At 39.6% G+C, this 23,936-nt stretch overlaps 1 protein-coding gene across 1 annotated transcript in view; it reads left to right on the plus strand.

Moving 5' to 3' along the window:
- The window catches only part of NAA25 (N-alpha-acetyltransferase 25, NatB auxiliary subunit), a 34,821-nt gene that overhangs the window by 3,485 nt on the left and 7,400 nt on the right, over window positions 1-23,936 (plus strand). The window contains exons 2-18 of the mRNA XM_063454225.1: window positions 1,537-1,622; window positions 7,023-7,161; window positions 7,658-7,776; window positions 8,613-8,687; window positions 8,819-8,926; window positions 9,809-9,887; window positions 10,005-10,116; window positions 11,040-11,129; window positions 11,954-12,123; window positions 12,631-12,743; window positions 15,504-15,711; window positions 16,772-16,856; window positions 18,002-18,187; window positions 19,236-19,335; window positions 20,606-20,757; window positions 21,460-21,585; window positions 22,747-22,990. Of these exons, the coding sequence (XP_063310295.1) occupies window positions 1,537-1,622; window positions 7,023-7,161; window positions 7,658-7,776; window positions 8,613-8,687; window positions 8,819-8,926; window positions 9,809-9,887; window positions 10,005-10,116; window positions 11,040-11,129; window positions 11,954-12,123; window positions 12,631-12,743; window positions 15,504-15,711; window positions 16,772-16,856; window positions 18,002-18,187; window positions 19,236-19,335; window positions 20,606-20,757; window positions 21,460-21,585; window positions 22,747-22,990 (2,192 nt within the window). The remainder of the gene's footprint in view (window positions 1-1,536; window positions 1,623-7,022; window positions 7,162-7,657; window positions 7,777-8,612; window positions 8,688-8,818; window positions 8,927-9,808; window positions 9,888-10,004; window positions 10,117-11,039; window positions 11,130-11,953; window positions 12,124-12,630; window positions 12,744-15,503; window positions 15,712-16,771; window positions 16,857-18,001; window positions 18,188-19,235; window positions 19,336-20,605; window positions 20,758-21,459; window positions 21,586-22,746; window positions 22,991-23,936) is intronic.

A 23,936-nucleotide genomic window follows, 5' to 3' on the forward strand; every position in this document is an offset into this window, starting at 1 on the left:
TCTTTCTACTGATCTCTGCAAAAAAGAAGCCCTATAATCCATTAACCTAAAGATGTATACAATGAAAATTGATGCCTTTAGTGACAAGACTAGTCCACGTTGATTAGTTTAGAAAAACTAATCATTGCACTTTACATTTTATTACCCGGTAAATAATACCAACATTAGTTTAATGTCGCTTCCCGTTAAATGTTAAACCGTTTTTCTAATATTAGAAATGCAAACATGTACTTGTAACATTAGTTATTTCTTGCAGGTTCAGATTTCTGGGCCCCACTAAGCAACGGCCTCCTGAGTGTCCTTGGGGACAAATGTAAACCCTGCCTTTTCAAAGAAAAGGCAGTGTTTACAGGTAAGACTGCTGGGACTAGGAGTGTATTAACCCAGGGGTAGACGGTCCCTGGTGAGAGGTGGCACGACGGTGTCTGCTTAGCCACTGTCTTGTGGCTGTGGTGCCAGGTGCCACGGGAGCTGCTGGGATCTCTGTGCCCAGTGTTTTCAGCCTCATCATCCATCCTGTACTGATGCTGGGATCTGACATGCAGGGAGCGGGGCAATTAATATAGAGGGATTGAAACGGCAATCAACTTGACCCCAGGGATGCGATTCAACTTCAGCTTCTTACAAGATAAAAAAAAAAAAAAAAGACAGGCATAGTGGACCTCAAGGGAATGTGTATTTGTGGATATGTAAGTGAGTGAAATGTGAATTGGGGGGGGGGGACTGTTGAGTGGGAGGGCAAAATTACTTACGCCCAAGGTGACCTGTAACCTAGGTCTGCCTCTGACAGGTGTGGTCTCTGTGCACGAAAACCACTACATGAATTTATCTAAGCATTTGCTTAGTGTTTTTTTTCGTTTGTTTTTTCGTTTGTTTTTTCGTTTGTTTTGTTTTTAACCCCCTCTGTAACTTCCAATTTCTAGGAAAAAAAATTAGGGTTCATGATTGTTGAAGACCTTCCTGCTAAAATTATACTGAACAGGCACAGTAATATGTTATATACAGGTGGTCGAATATTTCCATTTGCTAATGAAAGAGCCACCTGTTCTGACAAAAGCAACCATCCTTGCCCTTCTCTTACAAATCTGTCTTGGGTTTTGTCCCCTTTTTTTTTTTTTATTTTTTATTTTTTTTATTAAACAATCCTCATTATGTAGTCTACAAAACTGCAGGTTTTATAACTAAAACATGGTGCATCAATGTACAGGACTAATCATAGAACACCCTTTATCCTTTAAAGGTGCACTAACTATTACAGGGGATTTTGGTGTGAGGAGTTAATTGAATGTGCATGGCCTTTCTTGGCTCTGTCAAGCTAACAGGGTATTCCTGGAACTAGCTACGTTGATAAACTGTAATAAAATATTTATCCCCTTGCCTTGGATTGTCGCCAGTGCATCATAACCATTGGGCTTGGAGTGTTCCTTTAGGAATATAGTAGATTTTCTTCATTCTGGTACCTAGATATTTTTTTTATTTATTTTTTATTTTTTTCAAAAATCAAAGTGAACCAACATTCTCTTGTTTCAACTACAGATTATCTTGACAATGGAAACAACAAGATGGCTATTCAACAGGCAGAAAAACTGCTTAAGAAGCATAAAGATCTCCATTGTGCTAAGGTAATATATATAATTTTTTTCTTTTTAATTCTCTTTTATTGAGTGGTTAATGCGTCATACAAGGCAAATAAAAAGTGAATCAGGCATCATATAAGCGAGATGACTATGGCATGTATACATATGAATCGTATGCGTTGGTATTCAGTTTGCCAGTGGTGCAAGATAAACATTAAATTACAGGATAGTTTGGGGGCAGAGCGTGATTGTGCAGCACAAGCTCCCGCCCGAATCTCTATTCTTGGTGAAATTTATCTGGTTCTCAAGCTAAACTATTCCTCAAACTGCACCACTCACGTACGGGATGCAAGAGTGACCTGATAGAGACTTCACACGAGTTACTAAGCCACCAGGAACTAGAGACTCATCGCCGAGGCCTACTGGTGAAGGAGCAGGGGAGAGGCAGCCGCTCTTCTCACTCCTATGCTCAATGTGAAGCATTGCCGACCTCCTACCCCACCCTCCTGGACTGGTGGGGGTTATCCTGGTCCCCACTGGACCACCACTGACTGCCTAAGCTGTACCTAAAACTTTTCCCACGATACCACAGGGGCTAACCTCGTTGACACAAAATGGCGGGTGATCGTCCTCTGAGCTTCCAAGCAGCCTACCTCTGCAACACTGATCTCAGCCTATGGCACCTGTAAGAAATATTCCAGTGCTTCTTTGAGCGGATAAAAGCATGTGAAACTGCAAAACTCATCAGGTCTCGGGAGGAGACTGAATGAAGCGAGAAGGGGAGAGTGGTGAAGCCCCATCCGGTTTACAGGCTCTCTGCCCACTATGCGACTGCCCATCGACAGGCCTGGTCCAAGAGCCACAAATAGCCTCACGGCTCTGCAGTTCGCTCGGAAGTTGAGACCTAATCGATACAGGTGCAAGTCTCTTCCTGGCCCGCCATGCTGCCCTGAGAGAGGAAAGCTGCAAATATTCAGAAGCCCTTGTGCCCCAAAAGAGGAGGTCGGCCCTTGAGTGTGTCTGGAGGGGAAGAAGTAAATGACAACAGCCTGTGTATATGCATGCAATGGACTGTCTGGTCAAATTTCAGCACTTTCCACTGGCAGGCATGGGCTGAACATGGACTTGGCTCCCTCAGAAGTCGAGCCTCAGTTACCGAATCCACCTGACACCTGTTGATGCCAGTTAACCTGTATACGCATATGATTTATGTGTTTTCGCTCTTAATCTACCCACTCGCTCTCACTACCATAAGCACCATACACACCTCTGGCCTTATTGTGACGATGTTGGTGCCAGTGGAAAATTCTTACATGGCAAATGTGTTTTGCTCAGTTCCATGTTTTTCATCAGAATGCCAATCTATAACACACATGGCTGAATAAGCATGTCTTAACGAACTACTCTATGCTGTCAGTTCTGCACAATCCGATACTAATCTTCGCATGCATAGCCTGCTCTGACACTCAAGCGTTTCCACCACTATTTAGTTCTCTTAAATCGACTCCCATTACTGTCAGGCAGCTTACCCACCACTTATGTTATTTCTATCTCCTGACGTACTCTATTCCAACATTTTTATTATAAAAGAAATACAAAATGTGCAAAAATGTATGCCAAGATATTACCTTTTGTTGATATGCCTTTATGTGCTGCTGTGGCACTTCAAACATGTTTGTAAATGGTTTGCACAGAAAAATAAAGAATTTATAAAATAAAAAATTACAGCAAAGTAAACCTATTTTAGTTATAAGGCTAATCTCAGTAGAGCCTCTAAAGCATTTTCAATCCGGTTAACCACTCATTCTTTGTATAGTACATGAATAATTGCAGGTAAGTCGGCCTTCATACCACAAAGAATAATGAAATTAATAAAATCAAGCTAAATATTGCATGCATAAAATGTTCTGGTGTTGAGTCATGATGTTCTGCACAGGTGTGATGACTATAGTCCTGCTGGGGCTGTGCTAAAGGACACCATCTAGTTTGTGGTTGCTGCTGTCTAACAGCCTAGTGTGAAAGCTGTGCAGCTTGATTTAAGGCATGTAAGCTTTGTGTGATTCATACCAATGAGTATGTGCCTTAGGAATGTAGTGAATGGTGGGGAGCAATACTTGGTGCCTCCATTGCTCTAATTAACCCAACCCTATGGGGGCAGCAGGAGGGGTGAGGAGTTGGGTATCAGAATTATGGGAGTTCTCTGTGCTTCCATTCTACTAAACTAAACTCACAAGAAAAATAAATATAAACTAGATTATAAACCTGAACTACACCCATTCCGTGGGATACCACTTTTGTGTGGTTAAGTGGTATATGTAACTGTGACGCCAACTATGTTTAAGGGCACTAAGTTAGTGTCTCTAGTTCAGGGTCTAAGTCACTGAGTCCTGGTCCCCGGATGGTACAAAGGGTGTTACGTTGGAGACATCCCACTGATGAGTGGTCGGTGTTCTTACTGGAGCTTCTGGGCCCCCCACCCTCTCCCTCCAAATGGCCAAGTGCTGCAAGGAAAGCGGGGGCATCTGATGGAGATGCTGCTGTGTATGTGTTCCACTCTCTGGATGCAGGAGATGCAGACCAGCGATATGCCACTCCAGCTTCTTGCAGCTTCTTTGTTATTGGCTGCGTAGGCTTTCTCCATAAGTGTGGACCGGTGACCTTTTGAAAGAAAGTGAGTTGGTGAGCTTCAAAGTCCAGAGGGGCCTTGTCCTGAAGAGCTTTCATGAGCCTTTGCTTGTCCGCAAAGGATTAACGTTAAAGTATGTCTCTTGACAAGCTCGCAATGGCACGAGGAGACCTGTTAACCCTATAGGCCCCATCTAGTAGGAGTAGTTTAGCCTGTTTGGAAAGTAGTACTGTGGATATCAGCTGTCTGAGGAAGTGTGGCAATTCCTCTGGACACTGCATCAGATACCCAACTGATTCTGATGTTTTGTCGCCGAATCAGTTTATCCAGAGTGTCCACTCTGTGGGTCAGGAAGGAGTGTGAGGTTTGCATTTGTTGAACAGTGTCTCCCAGGGCTGCCAAGCCATGCTTGAGATCATTCACATCTTCCTCAGTGGCCTGGATGCGGTCTGTGACTGCTTGGACCTCCCGTTTTCACCAGGGTAATGTTGGCTTCAAATAAGTCAGAATCTGTCATACATATGATATGTCCTGTTTAGTAGCTAGTGTCAATCTGTGGGTTTTACTTGTTGCGGCTGAAGTAGAGGGTTGAGTGCTTTCAGGTCTGAACTCCATCACGCTCCCTTCATCCCTGTTGGCAGATTCAGCGGAGTGCTCCTCCGATCTGGACCATGTGCATTTGAGAAGTGCCCCAATATCACGCCTCTTGAGGTGGTGCCTTGTGTAGTTTAAATCTTAGGTAAGTATTTATTTGCGCCAGTCGAGAAGAGCTCGGCGTAGTTAGGTGTGGCCTAAGCCTCTGGATATTACTGGATGGCACGGTGGGCAATCTGAATTGAAAGGGCATCAGCTGGGTCTGCAGGAGTTCCGCCACTTGAGGCAAACACTCTAAGGTGGTTTACAGCCGTTCACAGAGCTGTGAAAAGTTGTCTGAGCTGGAGCTGTGCTATGCCCCAACCCCCCTATGCTATTATTTTTAACACTGTAATTTTTCAGAAACAAAAAACAATTGTTTGTACAATAGTGCTTGTATGCCTTAAAGAAGAATTGTCACTGAATCTTAGCCAATAGCGAGTTCAAATGTTGATGTATGATGCATTGTGGGCTAGCAAAATCAATGTGTACCCTTTTATTTATTTATTTTTCCCTCTTCTACTTTATTCACCCTATGAAATACTGCTATGATTATACCCATTGTATAGCGTTGTGGCTTTATAAATAGTAATTGCCTTGCATGACTAAGACTGCCTCTAGTGGCTGTCAATCAGACAGCCATTAGAGGCACTTCCTGCTTGCCAATGGACTTTTGACTGCCTAACTGATGCTGGATGTCCTCATGCTCTGCGCATGAGGACATGCAGCATCAGAGGAGAAATCCCAGTAGGAAAGCATTGCACCGGTCACCTGTCGGGTAACTTAATGGGCAAAAGGTGTTTTTTTTTTTTTTTTTTTTTTTTCCCTCCTTCAATGCTGGGGGCTAGAGGGAAGTATAGTGTAAGGAATAGTATCCCTTCATTTATTTTCTTCTAGCTGAAGAGTTCTTTCTCTGTAATCTAATCTCCGTCAAATGATCTGTTGGTCCTCCCCAACTACATGATTAATATCCAGATTTAGAATAGTTATGGCTCCCCCCCCCCCCTACCACTGCAGCTCTGTTTTTAAATGTATTTTCATCCACTGCAGTTCTGCTATTTTAATGGCCACACTTTTACTCTGGTATTTATTAATGGTCACCTGGATGTGATTAATGGGCAATCTAACTGGCATGGTCTGTGTATGCAATTTTAATATAAATATATATATATATATATATATATATATATATATATATATATATATATATATATATATATATATATATATTTATTTATAACACATGGAATTCTTGGAAGAGCTTTGGTGTGCCTTGGGTGAGAAGAGGTTGAGATGCACTGGGTACACTAATGGATAGCCGAAGTAATTAAAACATCACTATATGGTCAGGAACATAAACCTGTCTTCCTGACCCTGTAGTGTTAAAACCACCATCTAGCCCTCCTCTTGCCCCTCCCAAATGGCAGTGCTGCACACTAGGCAGGACTGCTCCAGGAAGCACCTTTAGTAGCCATCTAAGGAGTGGCCAGTGGAGTTATCACTAGGCTGTAATGTAAACATTGCGTTTTCTCTGAAAATACAGTGTTTACAGCAAAAAGCCTGAAGGTAAGGATTCTACTCACCAGAACAAATTCAATAAGCTGTAGTTGTTCTGGTGACTAAAGTGTCACTTTAACTTTGAACCATTATAATAGAAATAAATGCCCAGCCATATAGATCTAGGGGGAGAGAGAAAACAAATCATAACACTTGATTAATTTAATATTAGATTTAACCCCTTAAGGACCGCGGACATAACTGATATGTCCTAGGGGAATTAGAGTGCTGGAAGCGCTTCCAGCACCTCTAATGGTATTGCAGCTAAGCCTCGATGTTGAGACATCGTGGCAATACCCCCCTCACTGCCGGTGGCCCCCAGAGAATACATATATTCTAAAAATACACTTAAGCATAAAATTACACACGTAATTTTATTTTTTATACTAAAAACTAAAAATAATTTGTAAAAATAATTATATATATTCTAACTATATTTATATCAAAATACACTTAGAGTGAAAATATATACCTTTTTTTTTTTGTGTGTGACCTTGCCAGTGAAAACCAAGGACTAAACTATGCAAATTATGCCTTAAATTAACTAGAAATCCATTTCTTGCTGAATATAGCAAGACTGCTGCATTTGTTTACACGTGATTTGCAAAACAGACTCTTGTGTCCTGCAGGTGCTTAAGGCTATTGGATTGCAGAGGACTGGGAGACAGGAGGAAGCATTTGTACTTGCACAGGAGGTAGCAGCCTTGGAACCTACTGATGATAACTCCTTGCAAGCACTTACCATCCTATATCGGGAAATGCACAGACGTAAGCATATACTGCATGCTACAGACTGCGTACATGTTCTGGTCCATTCTGCATATCACACCTTCCAAGTGTCCCTGTTTAACTCCAGTGTCTTTCTGTTCCTCTTCGTTGCCCCTTTTTCTAGGGGCTAGGGCTTTACAGCAAAACAAAATACTTGCAATAATGCAAATTTTATGCCATATTAACCCCTTAAGGACACATGACGTGTGACATGTCATGATTCCTTTTTATTCGAGAAGTTTGGTTCTTAAGGGGTTAAACCTATTTAGTTTGTGAAAATACTTTACTTTTATTTTATAGCATCTTGACTTAAATGGATATTAGAAGCTCTTGAAATAGGTCTGGACTCAATCTAAAACTTGGACTTGGTCATTTGACATGTTGGGAATTTTGTCCATAAAGTAAACTACAACTCACTCCTATGGTGTTTTATCTGTTTTTTCCCCTTTCTGTTTAGTATTTACTTTTTATTTTAATTTGTTTTGTTCATTTCTAGCGGAGTTGGTAACTAAACTATATGAAGCGGCTGTGAAGAAAGTACCCAATAGTGAGGAATATCATTCTCATCTCTTCATGGCATATGCCAGAGTGGGTGAATACAAGAAAATGCAGCAGGTATGTAAATATAGGTGTATACTGTGTAGCTAAATGGATATGCATTGAACAACTGTTGGCTACCTTTTAATTCCACTGTATAGACAGAGCAAGTCTACAGTTACTCTTTGTGTTCTCTAGAAGAATATGTCAAACTTGTCTTGGAGTTTACAAACTCAGTAGATAATGGTTCCTATGTCACTCACTTTAAAGGGACATTATAGTCACCAGTACTATAGCTTAATATAGTTGTTCTGGTGTCTATAGAATGTCTTTGTAGAGTTTTTGATGTAAACACTGTATTTTCAGAGAAAATGCAGTGTTTACATTACAGTCTAGGGACACCCCCACTGGCTACTACTCAAATGGCTACTAGAGGTACTTCCTAGGGCAGTGCAGCACTGATGTTCAGAGTGTCCACGCACTGCATGGGAAATCATTGATTGGCTGAGATCATAAATTCTGAAATCCGCCAAGGAGGCGGCGCCAGCAGATCCATATGGCACTGGAAATTAGGTGTTTTCTAGTTATTTAAGTGGGCATTGGGGGACTTTTTAAACACTGTAGGTTCAGGAATACACATTTGGAATCCTGACCTTACAGTGTTCCTTTAATGTTAAAATATCGGTAGAATCCCTTTACAGAGAAAGTGACAAATAAAAGCACAACAGTGCTAGTTTTCTATCGTTTTTTGAGATGTGGATTAAGTACTTCTTGATTGCTCTTTCAATTAGTTATAAAAAATGGGTTTTAAATATGAGGCAATGCTTGTTAATACAATTTAATTTTTAATTTTTTTTTTCTTCTCTGATCCCATCTCTTTATGTAACTAACCTTTGCCATATGACGTGTTGCAGGCTGGAATGGCACTTTATAAAATTGTACCCAAGAATCCTTACTACTTCTGGTCTGTCATGAGCTTGATAATGCAGGTGAGCTGTATGTTATGTTCTTCTGATGAGAAGACAAATTTTCTATTGTGAATAAGTGGTTATCGGTTTGTGTAGTTATTGCCCAGTATTTTGTTTTTTTTAAATTTGTGTTTTTACTTTAAACTCTAAAGTCTATATCTGCACAAGATGAAAACCTCTCGAAAACTATGTTCTTGCCATTGGCTGAAAGAATGGTGGAGAAAATGGTGAAAGAAGACAAGATGGAAGCTGAAGCTGAGGTAATAACTCTTGAACACAGGAAGCCGTTAATATAGTTATCGCAAGCTTGGGTTGATTAAATTCTCTATGCTTTCATGGTTGTTTTACATGGCAACTATTCTTCACTCTCTAGGACACTGGTTCCTCTGGCTTGTCTGAAAAGACTGTCTTGGTCTAGATGTATTTTGACCGCATTAAAGGACCACTATAGGCACCCAGCTCAATTAAGTGGTCTGGGTGCCAGGTACCCCTAGGTTTAACTCTGCAGCTGAAAACATAGCAGCACTGCTATGTTTACACTGCAGGGTTAATCCAGGCTCTGGCCGCGCATGCGCATTCTGCTCCATTTGGGAGCTGGCGGGGAAGGAGAGGTCACCGGCGCTGAATTAAGGTAAGTGGCTGAAGGGGCCTCTCCAAGAGCCTGTAGTGCCAGGAAAACTGGTTTGTTTTCCTGGAACTATAGGATCCCTTTTAATTACAAAAGGAATTGTCCTGCATATGTGATGATGGAGGCGAGGTGAAACTGGCTACTATGTGAAAATAATAGTAACGTTTAAATGTACATGACATGATGGTACTTGAGTTGCAATGGTGTTTAATAGACCAATACATATGATTTACAAACATGTTTTTTACCTTAAGGCAGTACACAAACTAGTCCTTGCATCCTCAATGGATCGGGTTGTATTGGTGTCCACAGTGGGAAAAAAATTGATAGTAGTCAACTATTGGAAAATACTAGCGCTAAGGGTTCTTTCTAGTCACAGTAAACACTGTAGTTCATCCTGCCATGCTAAAAATACTTTCATACAATCCCATTAAATGAGTTCCTAAACTAGCCGGTATTCTTGCTATGCAATCCTTGTTTCAGAGTCTTCATTTCTGGTTTCTATCTTCTTCAGGTTGAACTGTACTACATGATTCTGGAGCGTTTGGGTAAACATTCAGAGGCCTTGGAGGTTGTCCGAGGCAACTTAGGAGGTATGATACTTTGGGAAACTTGCCCTGCCCCTTATAATGTCTACTTGATGGGTATAAACCCCCTCCATTACATTTGATTTTATATTGTCTTTTATTTTAATTTTTTTTGCTACCCAGAGAAATTAACTAGTGAACTGCAAAGTCGGGAAAACAAATGTATGGCGATGTACAAGAAGTTAAAAAAGTGGCCTGAATGCAATGCGCTCTCCAAAAAGCTTCTTTTAGAAAAGTGAGTTATTGTGTAAAAATGCAGCATGTATTTTTTACATTTGATTAAAACGAGTCTAATTCGCTAACTAATCCGTCAGGGCTGCTTCACCATGGAGGTAAACCAGTGTTGGGACAATTGACAGTGACTTTGACTTGGAATCAAAGTAGCTGATCTGTATGAAACCTATGTATTATGTGTACATCAATATTATCTCTTTAAACACTTTTGTAGATGATGTTAAGTAAATGCATTTTAGCAGTCATGTGCACATGACTGTCAGTATCTCTCCATGCACCATTTCTTTGATATAATGAGCACATGCTGATTTGTCATAATAGTCAAAACAAAGAGAATGTTACTTGCGCTCTGGCCTAAATCCCCATGTCCATTTAAACAAAATGGAGGCTCTTTAGTTTTTATTCCAATGGCCATTTGAATACATAAGCTCAGAATAAAAACTAAAGAGCCTATATTTTGTTTAAATGTACATGGGGATTTAAGCCAGAGCGCAGGTAACGTTCTTTGTTTTTTACTATGTATTTTAAGCTGTTGGATAATAGTCAACCTACAACAAAAGTTTTAAACGTGATTGGCCTTCCCTCTATGGGACTTTCAGGCACACCAGTCCCTTAAATTCCCATGTTAATCGTGGAGCTTTGGGTGCTCGTAGTCTTGCATTTGAAGCAGACTTAAAAATTGGTTATTTAAAATTGTACAATTCTCTCATGGATTTTTATATTTTTGAAATGTTAGAACTTAATCATGTAGCAGAAATAGACACGCAAGAAATGTCAAGCTATTTAATAGTGTGTTTGTGTGTATGTTTGTAATGCTATTTATAGTCTCACTTATCTGTTGTGCAGGATTAGGTTTTACTGGTTTTATTTATAATCTTTATATTGTAACAATTCACCTGCTTAATTTCTTCCTCTCTGCTACAGCTTAGACGACTGGCAATTCTACCTTTCCTACTTTGACTCTATCTTTTACCTCATTGAAGATGGGTGGACTCCCCCATCAGAAGGGCAGATGTAAGTCAAAAACGTGGTACGGAACATTTGTGCACTCATAAGCATGCCTATCTCTGGGTAGTTGATATCTGTAAAATAGATGTTGTGTAATTTGTGATATTAATGGGACACTAAACCATTAGTAGTGGTTATGGTGCCAGGGGTGCATTGACCCTTTCTTTATCAAAGATATAAAGCCAAGCTAAAACTGCTTGGCAATGTACCGGGTTCCACCAGAGCCATATTTGGTCTTCTCAAGCAAGAGAAGCAGGATTGCTCTTTGTAGTGCAAAGCATGTCCTGCGTGACCTTACTTTGTTCTAGAGACATCTGGCTTCTCCTGCTGGGAAAACCCGGATGCAGCAGATGTGGTATGGGTGCCCAGGGAGACTCAAGTAAGTTGTCAAACCATTCTGAAAAATCTCGACTTATCATCGTTGGATAACACCAGGGCACATCCTGATGTCAACACCAGGGCACCCCTGGCATCATAACCACTACAGCAGGTCAAATTTATGGTATATTGAGTGTTCCTTTTAGTGCAGGGCTCATAATTTCTACTAGCCATTGGCAAGTATAAATTCAAGACTAGTGAGTGTGCCGGGCTTGCTATGGCAAGTAACTTTAAAGGCCTGGTTAGTAGCAGAGGACTTTAAATGTTAAGCCCTGTCTTAATGTATATACGAATCAGTCTGTATATAGGTTGACACTTCTTAAATTTGTGTTTTCTTGGAGGTTTCTTTAATTGGTGTGTGTTTGCAATGTTAATTGAAGTTTGCAGATTGCAGGCAAAATACAGAACTTCCAAGAAAGCCCCTCTTTGCACATCATATGTTTCTTTTGCAGGTCACTGGAAGGAGACCTTGACTACACAATAGAACAAGCTGTCAGTTTTGTAGAAGAACAAATAGAAACAGAAGCAAAGATCTCACGATCGCTCCGGGGACCACATCTAGCTAAGCTCGAGCTTATTCGCCGCTTGAGACAGAGAGGATGTAATGATGAGTACAAACTAGGTAACTTGATGGCACTCACAATTGGGTATCTTGTTCAGTCAGCATTTTCCTAGACATGTAGAATTACTGGGCCCAATCCACCTAACCTGACATAGATATGATTTAAAGCCAACAGAAAATGTTAAGTATTTTTCTTTTTAATATACCCCCTTACAAGTCTACTATGTTTGCTTTTGTGAAATCTAAAGCAACATGCTGAAATATTTTCTTGGCAGTTGTAGAAAATGTAATAACATTTTTCACCAATTTAGGAAAATGATATTCGATTCAGACTTTCAAAATGACTTGAGCAATATAAACCCACTTGTTTCAACTCTGTGCAGAATTGACAGCCTTGATAATTTTTAAAAGGGCAGCCCAGGTATCTAAGCTGCAATCATGCACTTAAGAAGGATATAGCTAGAATTTAATGTAGCATTGCATATTTATTTAGATGTGTGGGAGGTGTATAGTTGGAAGAGCATTCTAAAGTTGAGTCCAGTTCACTGAAACAGGTTTTCTCTACAGGAGATCCAGAAGAGTTGATGTTCCAGTACTTTATTAAGTTTGGAGACAAGCCATGTTGTTTCACTGACCTCAAGCTCTTCACAGACCTCCTCTCTCCCAGCCAACATACAACTGTACGTATATACAATGCAACCTGAATTTATAATAATCTCATCAAATGACTTCTGTAAATACGACTTGTGGACTGGATGTTATCACTTGTTTCTAATGGTCCTTGTTTTATTGGTCTTAAAGATAAACCCTAGTTTAACCTTATTAACCTTCACATTTATGGCTCTGAAATGCTGGAAGATTTCTTTCTTATAAAAACAATACAACAGCTCGAGATTGCAATAGGGTTACATGTAGAATGCCATCCTGATCTAAACACTTTAACACTGAAAATGCAGTTTCCAAGGAAGATCTCTTGTCTGAGACTGTTGGCTTTCTGTACAAACGCGACAAGCTTCTGACGGCCTGCACACAGGGCTACTGCTTGCGCCCCTTTCTTTTCTTGTACTCCCCAACTTGCTTTCATTAAGTCTTTTTATTCCAGCAGTATTTTTACCCTTTTTTACATATACAAGGGATACTTTGTTAAATCTCCTCCTAAATTCCAGAAGCAATTTCTACATACATGTGGGTTTGCTTGTTTATCGTGAACATCTGTCAGTTGAACTCTCTGTACCAGTTGGCTCCTAGCTTGCATACATTGTATATAATGCTGAGAAAATTAGTTGCCGTCTGACTTTCTTAAATCCCACGACATTTGAATTACTCACATTTGTCTTAAAAGGGAAGGCTGATTGGCCATGTGCATTTATGTAACAAACTAAACATTGTCTACACATAAGTTTTATGTTTTAAAAAGACATGAGTGTCCTTTACAACAATTTTATGATGTGGCAGTTTAAAGGGAAACTCCAGTGCCAGGAAAACAATTTGTTTTCCTGGCACTGCAGGTCCCTTCTCCCTCCAAACCCCAATCCCCGGTTGCTGAAGGGGTGAAAAGCCCTTCAGTAACTTACTAGAGGCAGCGACGATGTCCCACGTCGCTGCTTCTTCCGGCGCTGCCGCTCCTCCCAGTGATTGCGTCGGCCGGTGGGCGAGACTGATCCTGCCCACCGGCTGGGGAGACCTAATGCCACGCATGCGCATTAGAGCTCCCCATAGGAAAGCATTGAAAATGCTTTTCAATGCTTTCCTATGGGGAAATGAGCGACGCTGGAGGTCCTCACACAGCCTGAGGACGTCCAGCGACGCTCTAGCAAAGAACATCTTTGCTATGAATCAGGAAGTGCCCTCTAGTGGCTGTCTAGTAGACAGCCACTAGAGGTGGAGTTAACCCTGCAAGGTAATTATTGCAGTTTATATAAAAAAAAAAAGAGTAGTGGGCAGAAGTGGTCTGGGTGCCTGGAGTGTCCCTTTAAATTGATGTGTTTGATCACTTGTTTTGTTCTTTTGTGCCAGTGTGATCATCTCACAGGAATTTTTTCAATCTGCTTGTCCTATCCATTTAAGTGATTTGTGATTATCTTGTTTCACTTCAGCTGCTGTTGTCAGTCAGTGCATTCTTATACTATTTTCAGGGATGCATTCTTATCTACATTGTGCGACCTAAAATGCCTTGATGGCTTTGATTTGGTCTTCTAAATGCCTGCTATACTTTCTTGTATGACTTGTTAATCCAGGTTTCTGTGCAAGCTTTTATAGGGCGTTTTATGCAAGGACATAATTAAATCTGGAAACATAACGTAAAGCATTATTTTATTTGATGCAGAATGAGTGGGAATCATCCTTCCTGAATCTGTCTTAAAGGATCACTATAGGGTCAGGAACACATACGTATTCCTGACCCTATAGTGAAAACCCACCATTTAGGTGGCTTGCGCCCCTCAGAATGGGTTAAAAATTACCTTATTTTCAGCTCTCCGCGGGTCTGCGTGCTCTGGCCCCGCCCCCTTGGTGACGTCATCAAAATTGCTGCTTTTTAAGCAAACCCAATGCTTTCCAATGAGGAAAGCATTGGATTGGCTAAAATCAGCAAGGTGGCAGGGCCAAACATTGTTTTTGACCAATATGCATCTCTGAGGAAAATTCAGCGTCCCCATGCAGAGCGTGGGGACACTGAACGCAGGGCTGCTTACTGTGCAGCCCTGAGCCAGGAAGCGCCTCCAGTGGCCATTTAAGGAGTGTCCTTAGGGGCAATGTAAACACTGCCTTTTCTCTGAAAAAGACTACAAATGTAGTCTTTTCCACAAAAGCAACATGCCATGATGCAGTCTTTCTATCGGCAATATCAAATCTGTCACTGATTCTTAATGACGTGACAAAGTAATTATAGTGTTTTTTTTGTTTGTTTGTTTTTTTTTAACTACATTAAGATGTAGTTCTGGTGACTATAGTGTCCCTTTAAAGGAATAAAAATAACTATTTTATTTTTATTTAAAAACATGCAAAATGTTGTGGTTTCTTTTTTTTAATAAAATCTAAACTAAAAGTAATTATAGTGTTTTTTTTTGTTTGTTTGTTTTTTAATACCCAAAGTACCTTTTTCTGAGCAATTAAGATAAAATATCCAAGTTCGTTTCATTAAAGGGATGTAAGCCGTTTGGGTGTAAAGCTCATGCCCCTGCAGTCTCTCTGATCGGATCTCTGCCATTTATGCGTTGGATCACTTTGTGTATGCAGCCCTAGTCACAGTTTTGGCTCCCCTTGTTTCCTTTGTGTGACTCTGCAAAGGAGATAAGTACAAATAACTGAGCTGCATAAAAAAAAAAAACAATTGACTTCTGAGGACTGAACTTGCTAGAATATAACCATATTGTTAAGCATGACTGCTGTATTGTGGGAGCTGTGAAGTCTTATTGTTCTCCTGTCTGTTTACTCTGCAGTTTATAAACAGATTGTTGGGGTCTTTACCGCTTACTACTCCCGCCAATGGGGATTTTGCATTACCTGAAGACACGAAGGCCCTACAGCGACATTTGTGTGTAATACAAATTAGCAGGCTGCTTGGAATTTACCATAAAATGGACAAACCACAAAAGCAGGAGGCAGTTCGGGAGATGACTGCACGATATAGACATGGACTCTCATTTGGTGAGTGCTCTGATCCCGGAACTTAACTCAAGGCTCATACTTATTTGCTTTATCTAGTTTTCTACCCAAAAAGCAAGGGTGTAGGAACAAACTTGGACATATAGATGAAGGCGGGGAAGGTAGGGAGATGCAAGTGAAAATAAATAATTTCGTGTAATGTAGCTCTACCAGCCAGGAGCTCTTTCATTTTGTTACCATAACAATGCTACCATTGTTACATATAGTTTACTACTGTAACATTTTGTACTAGCTGTTACATGTAGTTAATAATATGGTTGGTAGAATTTTGTCTGCCAAATATTTGATTGTTTACAACAAATGGTTAGCCTGCTTCATCCCTCCTCCCCCTACCCCCCTGCTTGCCACTCCCAGGTGTAAATTTATTTTCAGTAACTGTTTCATCTATCTTCCTTGGGCCCAAATCTACATCAACGTTGCAACATGGGCCTTTAATTTTATTTGGCTCTACCCAACTCCCGCCCACCCTGGTTCCTTCTAACTATATAACATGCTCTTCCAGATATTTGGAAATTAACAGTCAATCACCTTCTCATTCCCTTCACATGTTATCAGCTGCTGCAGTGAAACCACTAACTCTCTTAGCCTTCCCATACAAATTCCTCTGCTACTTCTTGCCTCGTCTCCCCATTTTAACCTTTAGATTGTAAGCTCACGGGCAGGGCCCTCTACCTGTTGCATTGGTCTGTTCTTATTGTGTTTTTCTCAATTGTACAGTGCTGCGTAATATGTTGGTACTTTATAAATGCCAGTAATAAATATATAACCAGTGCTCTGTTCTATGTGTAAAATGTCAAAACTGTTCATTAACAATCACACTGGTGTGGTCAGTACTGCTGTGAGCTTCCAACGGGATCATTGAAACCACTTGTGTTGGTACTACTTGGATGGGAAAGTATTCCAGCTCTTGTTGGAAGCCAACAGGTGCCTGGAAATAGATGGATAAGTCTCCATTTCTGTAATCCAGTAGCATAGTGAACAATTCTGCTTGTATTTTTATTTCTTTTTTTTAACACAATTTAATTTTTTTTTTCTTTAATAGGAGCGGGCAGCTTGAAAACAGAACTGCAGGTCTCTGATTACTACTGTTTAATAGGAGCTCATATGCTGTTAGATCTCTGGCTAAATGGCAAGTATAGAACATGACATTTAAGCATCCTTTTCAAGTTTGTGCGATGGTCAGGTTCCTAGCGCTTGTTAGATCTAGGTATGGCAGCACTTCCCAAACCAGAGTCTCTTCTATCTGACAGTAACTAGGTATATGTCAGAAAGGGTACAGGAAAGCAGCGCTTTCTGGGTGTCCTCAAACTCATATGGTGGGGAGTCACAATGTAAGAGATTCCATACTGACTCACCACCATACAGGTTTGAGGACACCCAGAATGCTCTGCTTCCTTTTACCCTTTCCGATCCTTTTTAAGTTGCTGTTTTGTGATTAATTTGTAACCTTGAGAGAAAGCAGTGAAAATTCTGAATATCAGTCTATCTTCCCTGTGCATTTTTGGGCACTAGAATGTGATGTCCTTTTTGTTCTACATTGAACTCTTTTTAACCTATTCAAAACTGGATTTTTATGATTTTTTTCTTTGGGCAAATGATTAGCCGAATTAAAACACAAAATGTGTGTGTGCTGGAGATGGATATTATTTTAGGGCAGTACGTCTTCACAAAAAACCTTTCTTTTAAGAGATAGGTATTTGTATGTTCTGCATCATTTTGCAAAACACCTTTTTGGGATCCTAAACCTTTTAAAACTGCATTTCCATTTGGTGTGTGCAGTTAGTGTTTGAGTAATCTGTAAGAAACTAATAAATAGGAGCTCCTCTTCTTTGCAAAGGATCCGTGCTATGTCCTTCTAGTCATCAAAGGTCATTGACCTGTGTATTGGGCAGACACCCTGCCATTTACCACATTATCTCCTGCACTGTATAGAAGCTATTCCAATAATATTTAGTTTGCTGCTGTGATTGCAGCTAGCTTGAGAGCTAGCAGCAGTGAATTCACTCTTATGTGGCATCACTTGTAACCGTATTTTAAAACACTGAATCCAGCTTTGGAATTCCAAATACTGCTTATTTTGCAATGGCAGACTACAATGTGTGTGAAATATGCTTACATACATTCCTGTTTACATTCTGGTGGCATATTGTGTGACCTTTATATTGCATAATATATTATTTTCGTGCTATCCAAGTGTCTCTTCTATAAACCCTGCACACTTGATGGATTCATGCTGAAAATTAATGCTCACGCTCTTTTTGGTCTTATTTTTAACAGGTGAAGACTGGGCTGTATGGCATTGCCTTACTCTGTTAGAAGAAGGCTTGAGTAACAGCCCATCACATGCCCAGATTAAGCTGCTACTGGTCCGTATTTACTGTGCACTTGGCTCTTTTGAACCTGCAATGGACCTCTTTGCCAGCCTGGATGCTAAACACATTCAGTATGACACCATTGGGTGAGTTAGATATCGTTTTTCAGGCCATGTGTGCAGTGCTACTGTATCATATATATAAAATAGTATTTAAACATGCGGTATAGGCACCTCCGTCATCTGATTATTTTCTATACAGTTTTACTTCTGGTTTAAGTTTGGTTAATATTAAACATTGGATTTGGGCAGATGATCTTATTTATAAAACTGATCTCTGCACATGATAGCGTAACATTCTATAGGAAATGTCAGAGTAATCTTTGTCTGGGAGAATCTTCTCTTATAAAGCAAGGCAAAGGAATGCATTTGATTAAATTATGTACTACTTTATGGAGGTTTCTCAGATGGTCTTGAGTTTGCATAGACTACTAGAAAATGGTAAATGGTACAGGTATGATGTGGTCGTCCAAGTTGATCTCACATTTTAAGAGTTAGTACACCATACTGAGTCCTTTTTCCCCACCTCTGGTCTGAACCCTCTGTAGAACATACAAATTTAACTAAAGTGTTTCTCAGCATCTTAATGTGTAAAAAGATGGTGTGTGTGTGTGTCTCCTGCCTTTTTTTTTTTTTTTTTTTTTTTTTTTAATAAGCAAAATAGTGTGTGAAGTATAGGGTATATAGTATAGAAGACATCGCTCCTCCTGGAGTCAAAGCACCGGCTATAGTAAAAATTCATTCACCGGTTTGGAATTAGAAATGCCAGTAAGAGACCTCTTTTTTGTGTTTTTAGTAATTTCAAATGGCCCATGTATTGGGAGGGTTATATTCATATTTGGGATGTGAACTAGAGAACTCAAATTTGTAGGCAAAATGTTCAAACAAGCAGAATTGAGATCTAATCTACATATGAGCATATCTGAATGTTCAATATTTATTAAGAACCTATAATTCTATGTGGGTAAAATCTCCCACTAGTACTCCCTCTGCTCCCTTCCTCCTCTTCCCCTCCCTGTCATTTGTACTCTGATAATATATAGCTATATGTAGGCTAGTTTAGATTAAAAATTTGTTTTAAACGGGCTTATTTAAAACTTGTAATTTTGAAAGGTTTGTGTGTTCCGTCTTGCAGTTTCCTGTTGACCCGTTTTGCAGGACCTTTGGGACAGTTTCTTGCTGCATCACAAGCCTGCAATGCTACTCTGCGCTTTTTCCATTCAAACCAGAAAGATGTGAGTATCTGAAGTCCTTTAGTCATTTGCATACAGCTCTAACGCCTCTCAGAGCTGTTCTACTTGATTGTTTACTAGCAATGGCTCAGTCACTTAAACCTCATAACATTTTAGTGGCCTTGGGACCTGTGCTAGTCCCACTGGTTCTCCGTTCCCGGGGCTGCTATCTTATCATTTCCAAGGTGGCGGCCATCAGAAATCTCCTCCACTGTCATTCCTAGAGTCAACCAGACAAATAACGCTTGTGTAAAGCTCCACCCTTTCTCAACTGTTGTGAACTTGCAGGTTATACATAAGGAAAACTATGTATATCATTTATGTATAACTTTTTTTTTTTTTTGCTTGTATTGGGTAAGATTTTCAAATTAAATTCTTCAAAAGATTCACTCGTACAAAAATGATAACCACGTGTTGTACTGGTGCACAGTTCTCTAATCCAGGCTGGGAGTTTTTTGTTTTTTTTTTCAATATGAAAGGCATGAGCACACTGGGCATGCTATTGTCATAAAAGTAGTCAGACAGAGCGCTGCTGAGAGCATCAACTGACGCTCTGGTCCTAGCTTTACCTCTCCATCACTCAACGACTCCTGGTCCAAGGCTTCCTGATTGAAGGCTCGGACATGGAGTGGACATTCCGGGGCAGAGCAGTGATGTTCTGTTGAAGTTGTTAAGGTGCCCAGAATGTACCAAACAGCCACCTGTATTATTACTGGTTTATACATGGCTATTCAGATTATTAGACTTCTTGGGGAATTACAGTAGTAATTTGTGAAACACTGTCAAGGTTATTTACTAAAATCTGAATTGTCGGGAATTCTTAATTTTAGGTCTAAAAGTTGACCTTCACATTGCATTCTCAACAATTCTCACTTTGTTAATAACCCTATATGACCGCTATATATGTATATTGGAATACAATTCCTAAATCACCAATCACCTCTAACATTTGGAATAAAGTTTTTATAAAACTTTACTTACACAAAGTGTGCATTTCCTATTGTCATTTGCAATATCTGTCCCTATGCATTTTATTTTCGGTTGGGTAAGTCAGACCATTTTGAAATTTGACACTTCCCAAATTGTCTTTGTACATCTACTCGTATACCTGCATGTATTTAAAAAGGAAATAATTATAATCTGGAGCTAAATAGTATGGCTCTCAAGTATTAATATTGCATTTAGTGTGGTGTAGTTATCATAAAGTCTCATTAAAAGGAATTTTATCAAAGTGATTTCTCCTCCCACCCACACACCTTTCCCTCTTTAACAGACCTCAGAATATATAATACAAGCTTACAAATATGGAGCTTTTGAGAAAATTCCAGAATTCATTGAATTTAGAAATCGGTTGAACAATTCCCTACATTTTGCACAAGTTCGAACGGAGCGAATGCTGCTGGACCTATTACTTGAGGCAGATATGTAAGTATTCCCTCGTTCCATCAAGAGCACTTGTTTTTGGCCATGTCATAGCCAGACCGTTGTAGTAACGCGCAGGTCCTGGTAGTCTCACAGGAATTTACTTAGTAATATTTATTTTAAAAGTCTGGGAGGTTATTCACTGAACACTAAACTGAAATGGATTGTAAAATGAGTTTGAAGACTTCTCCAATTCCAAATTTTGAGACCAAGTTTTGAAATTCTGTTAAGTATACTTGATTAACCACAGTCTTTAAAAGACTAATGCTATTGCTGATTTATTGAAGAAATGTTTGGACTTGTACAATAATTTAGAATTGTCACCCCAGCATCTGTCTGCTGAGACAAGCCATTTACTATCTCTAGGATTACTGAAGGGGAAAAGCTTGTTGGGTTTGTGGTGTTGTACAGCTAGTTATGGAAAATTAAGGCAAGATATAAAACTCTAACTTTGAGATTAACCATCAATTGCAAAACCATTTCATATAAAGATGCTACATTTAGGCAGAAATGGCCATGCTGCACTTTACAAGCCTATTCCCTGCTTACTTTAGGAGTTTAAGCATGCATGGGATAGGCATAAGGCTATCCTACTATAAGAGAAGGTATTTGGAAAATTGGGCAGACTTGATGGGCCGAATGGTTCTGATCTGCCGTCACATTCTATGTTTATGGTTGTCATGTACTTCTCTCCCCACTTTGTAGTTCCAGTAGTCTAGAAGACCTTATGAAATCTATGAGTCTAAGTCCAGAGGAAGATGACATTCCATGGAAAACATTAACAGACAACAGAGATCTGACAGCACTCTTTAACTGGGATCCAAGTGACCGGTAAATTCAATTAACCTTTTAAACTAGTAGAATTGGATAAAAAAAAAAATGGTGAAAGGGCTAGGCAACATGTTCTGTAGAGAAACGTGAATAGGGAACAAAGCAATGAAATGAGAATTGATAGAAGGTAACAAACTTTTTTTTTTTCTTTCTTTTTAATAAACTTGTTGAAGCAGACGTATTTTGTTATCTGACCAACTGCCGCTCATCACAACTTGCTGGATCCTGATGCTATCAGTCAAACTGCAGCAGCAGGGATGTTGGGTTGAGCAGCAGATAGTCCGTTAACAATAGAAGCTTTTTTTTTCAGAACACTTTAATTTTAAGATGGGCATTTTAGCTGTGGGTGTTTCTCTCCGGGCACTTCGCTTTGTATCACTAATGGTTAGCATGTTGCTCTAATTACCTATTTATTTTTACTCTATTTCTATCCTCCTATGTCGATCTAGTAAGTTTAACAGGGAAAGGGGCTTTGAATAGTTTGATCATTTTGTTGTCAGTCTTTTACTGGCATCAGTATTGCTAATTTCCTCTCTTCCTCTATACTATCTATATCTACAGTGGCGATTTGGCAAGTTTTTTTTGTTTTTGTTTTTTTTTCCTCAATGGGCTCATCCTGCTAATACGTTCCCAGGTAACTGCCCTCTATAGGCTGTTGATTATAGCCACATCACTTTTCCCAAATACATTGATACTGGGTAGAATCTAAAGATTCTAAAATTGATCTTAATGTTATGTCAGAATTGAGCAATTGGTCACCTGGATCCTCTTCCAATTGAATAATGGGTCACAATTGGGTTGCTCTGCTCAAAAGTCTGATACAAAAAAAGCTTAAAAACACCTGGCTTTTAGGACACACTGGGACAAAACAGTGCTGCCAACTTTTGTAATCTGACATTAAATATAAAGCTTCAAATACAGTCAGGTGTGGCTTGATTATGATCCATAGTATGTGAACCTCTGAAGATGGGGGAAAAAAAAACACTATTAACCAACATGATGTGCTGCTAGACCACAGCATTAAGTAGAATGTTTCCTAATTTGCTTGATCGCTAGGTGGTCCCACCATCTGTTTAGTATCATGAAGCTCTGCTGCATTTTGTTTTGTGAAGTAAATATTTTGCTAGAAGACTGGCACATCATATAAAGTGATTTTTGCAGGGTCGTTTTAGAAGAACATAAGCAGCAGTCGCTGGAAGAAGAGAGGATTTGGCTTCTGATTCGATCACTGACTCTAAGGCTGGTTAGTGGGCTGGCCACCCTAAGCCATTCATCTGACTCCAAGAATTCTGAGAAGAGTGCAGAAAATGGGATATCTTCTAGGATTGATATAGTTCGAACATTACTAATCAAGTTGGAAGAAGTTGTAGCTTCTGGCAAGAAGTTTCTTGAAAGAAAAGGAACGGTATGATGCTCTTTGTTAGTTTGTAAGTTGCCAGTCTTGGTTTAAATGACTAACACACCATGGCTCTAATCCACAAATGTTTCATGAAACCGTTAAAAAGAGCCTCGATGCCGCCTTATGGTAAATAGTCAAAACCATTTTGGCACGGTATGACAACTTGCCTGGGTCCCACCATGTACTTACAACTGAAGTCAATTGTTCCAGTGTTATTTTGTGGGAGAAGAAAAGCAGATATGGTGAAGGTACCAGGGTTCCCAGGTAAGTTGTCAGACTGTGTTAAAATAGTGACTATTTACCATGGCATATTGCCAGGGCACTCCTGGAACCATAACCACTACCGCTTGCTGGAGTGTTTTTGGTGCTTTGAGTGTTCCTTTAATAAGACAGCTGTCAAATTTTCACTTTTGAAAAATATCATATCATTTAAATTTCCTTAAAAGTAAATGTATATAGGCTCAGACACCGCAGTTGGTCAGAACAGTCTGACCCAACATGGCTGCTCTGCAAGATAAAACATGACCTTTTCTCAAAAAAATAGACATACACAATTAAACAACAAAAAAAAAGCTTTCATTAACTTTTTTTTTTAAAAACAAAAAACAAATTTGAAGTGAAAATGTGACTGAGGGATTTGTGTGTGTTTTGGTTTGTGTTTTTTGTTTAACATTTTAATGTTGTATGGTACATAATGAACAGATTTAGTTTTTTAAATTTTTTTAACTTCAGGTTTTTTTTTTTTTTTTTTTTTTTAAATAAGAGCTCTATACATAGACATGGGATTCATTATAACCAGTAAAAGCAACACAGTTGTGATGTCACTGCCTTAAAACTGGGTAACCTAGGTTGGAATCCCAGTCACACCACTTTACCAGCAAGTGTTCTAATCCTATGCATCTGCCTATTCAAATCCTCTGGCTTTCTTTACCTCTAATATCCCCTTTCTATA

Source organism: Pelobates fuscus, chromosome 5, assembly GCF_036172605.1.
Source record: "Pelobates fuscus isolate aPelFus1 chromosome 5, aPelFus1.pri, whole genome shotgun sequence".
Taxonomy (NCBI): domain Eukaryota; kingdom Metazoa; phylum Chordata; class Amphibia; order Anura; family Pelobatidae; genus Pelobates; species Pelobates fuscus.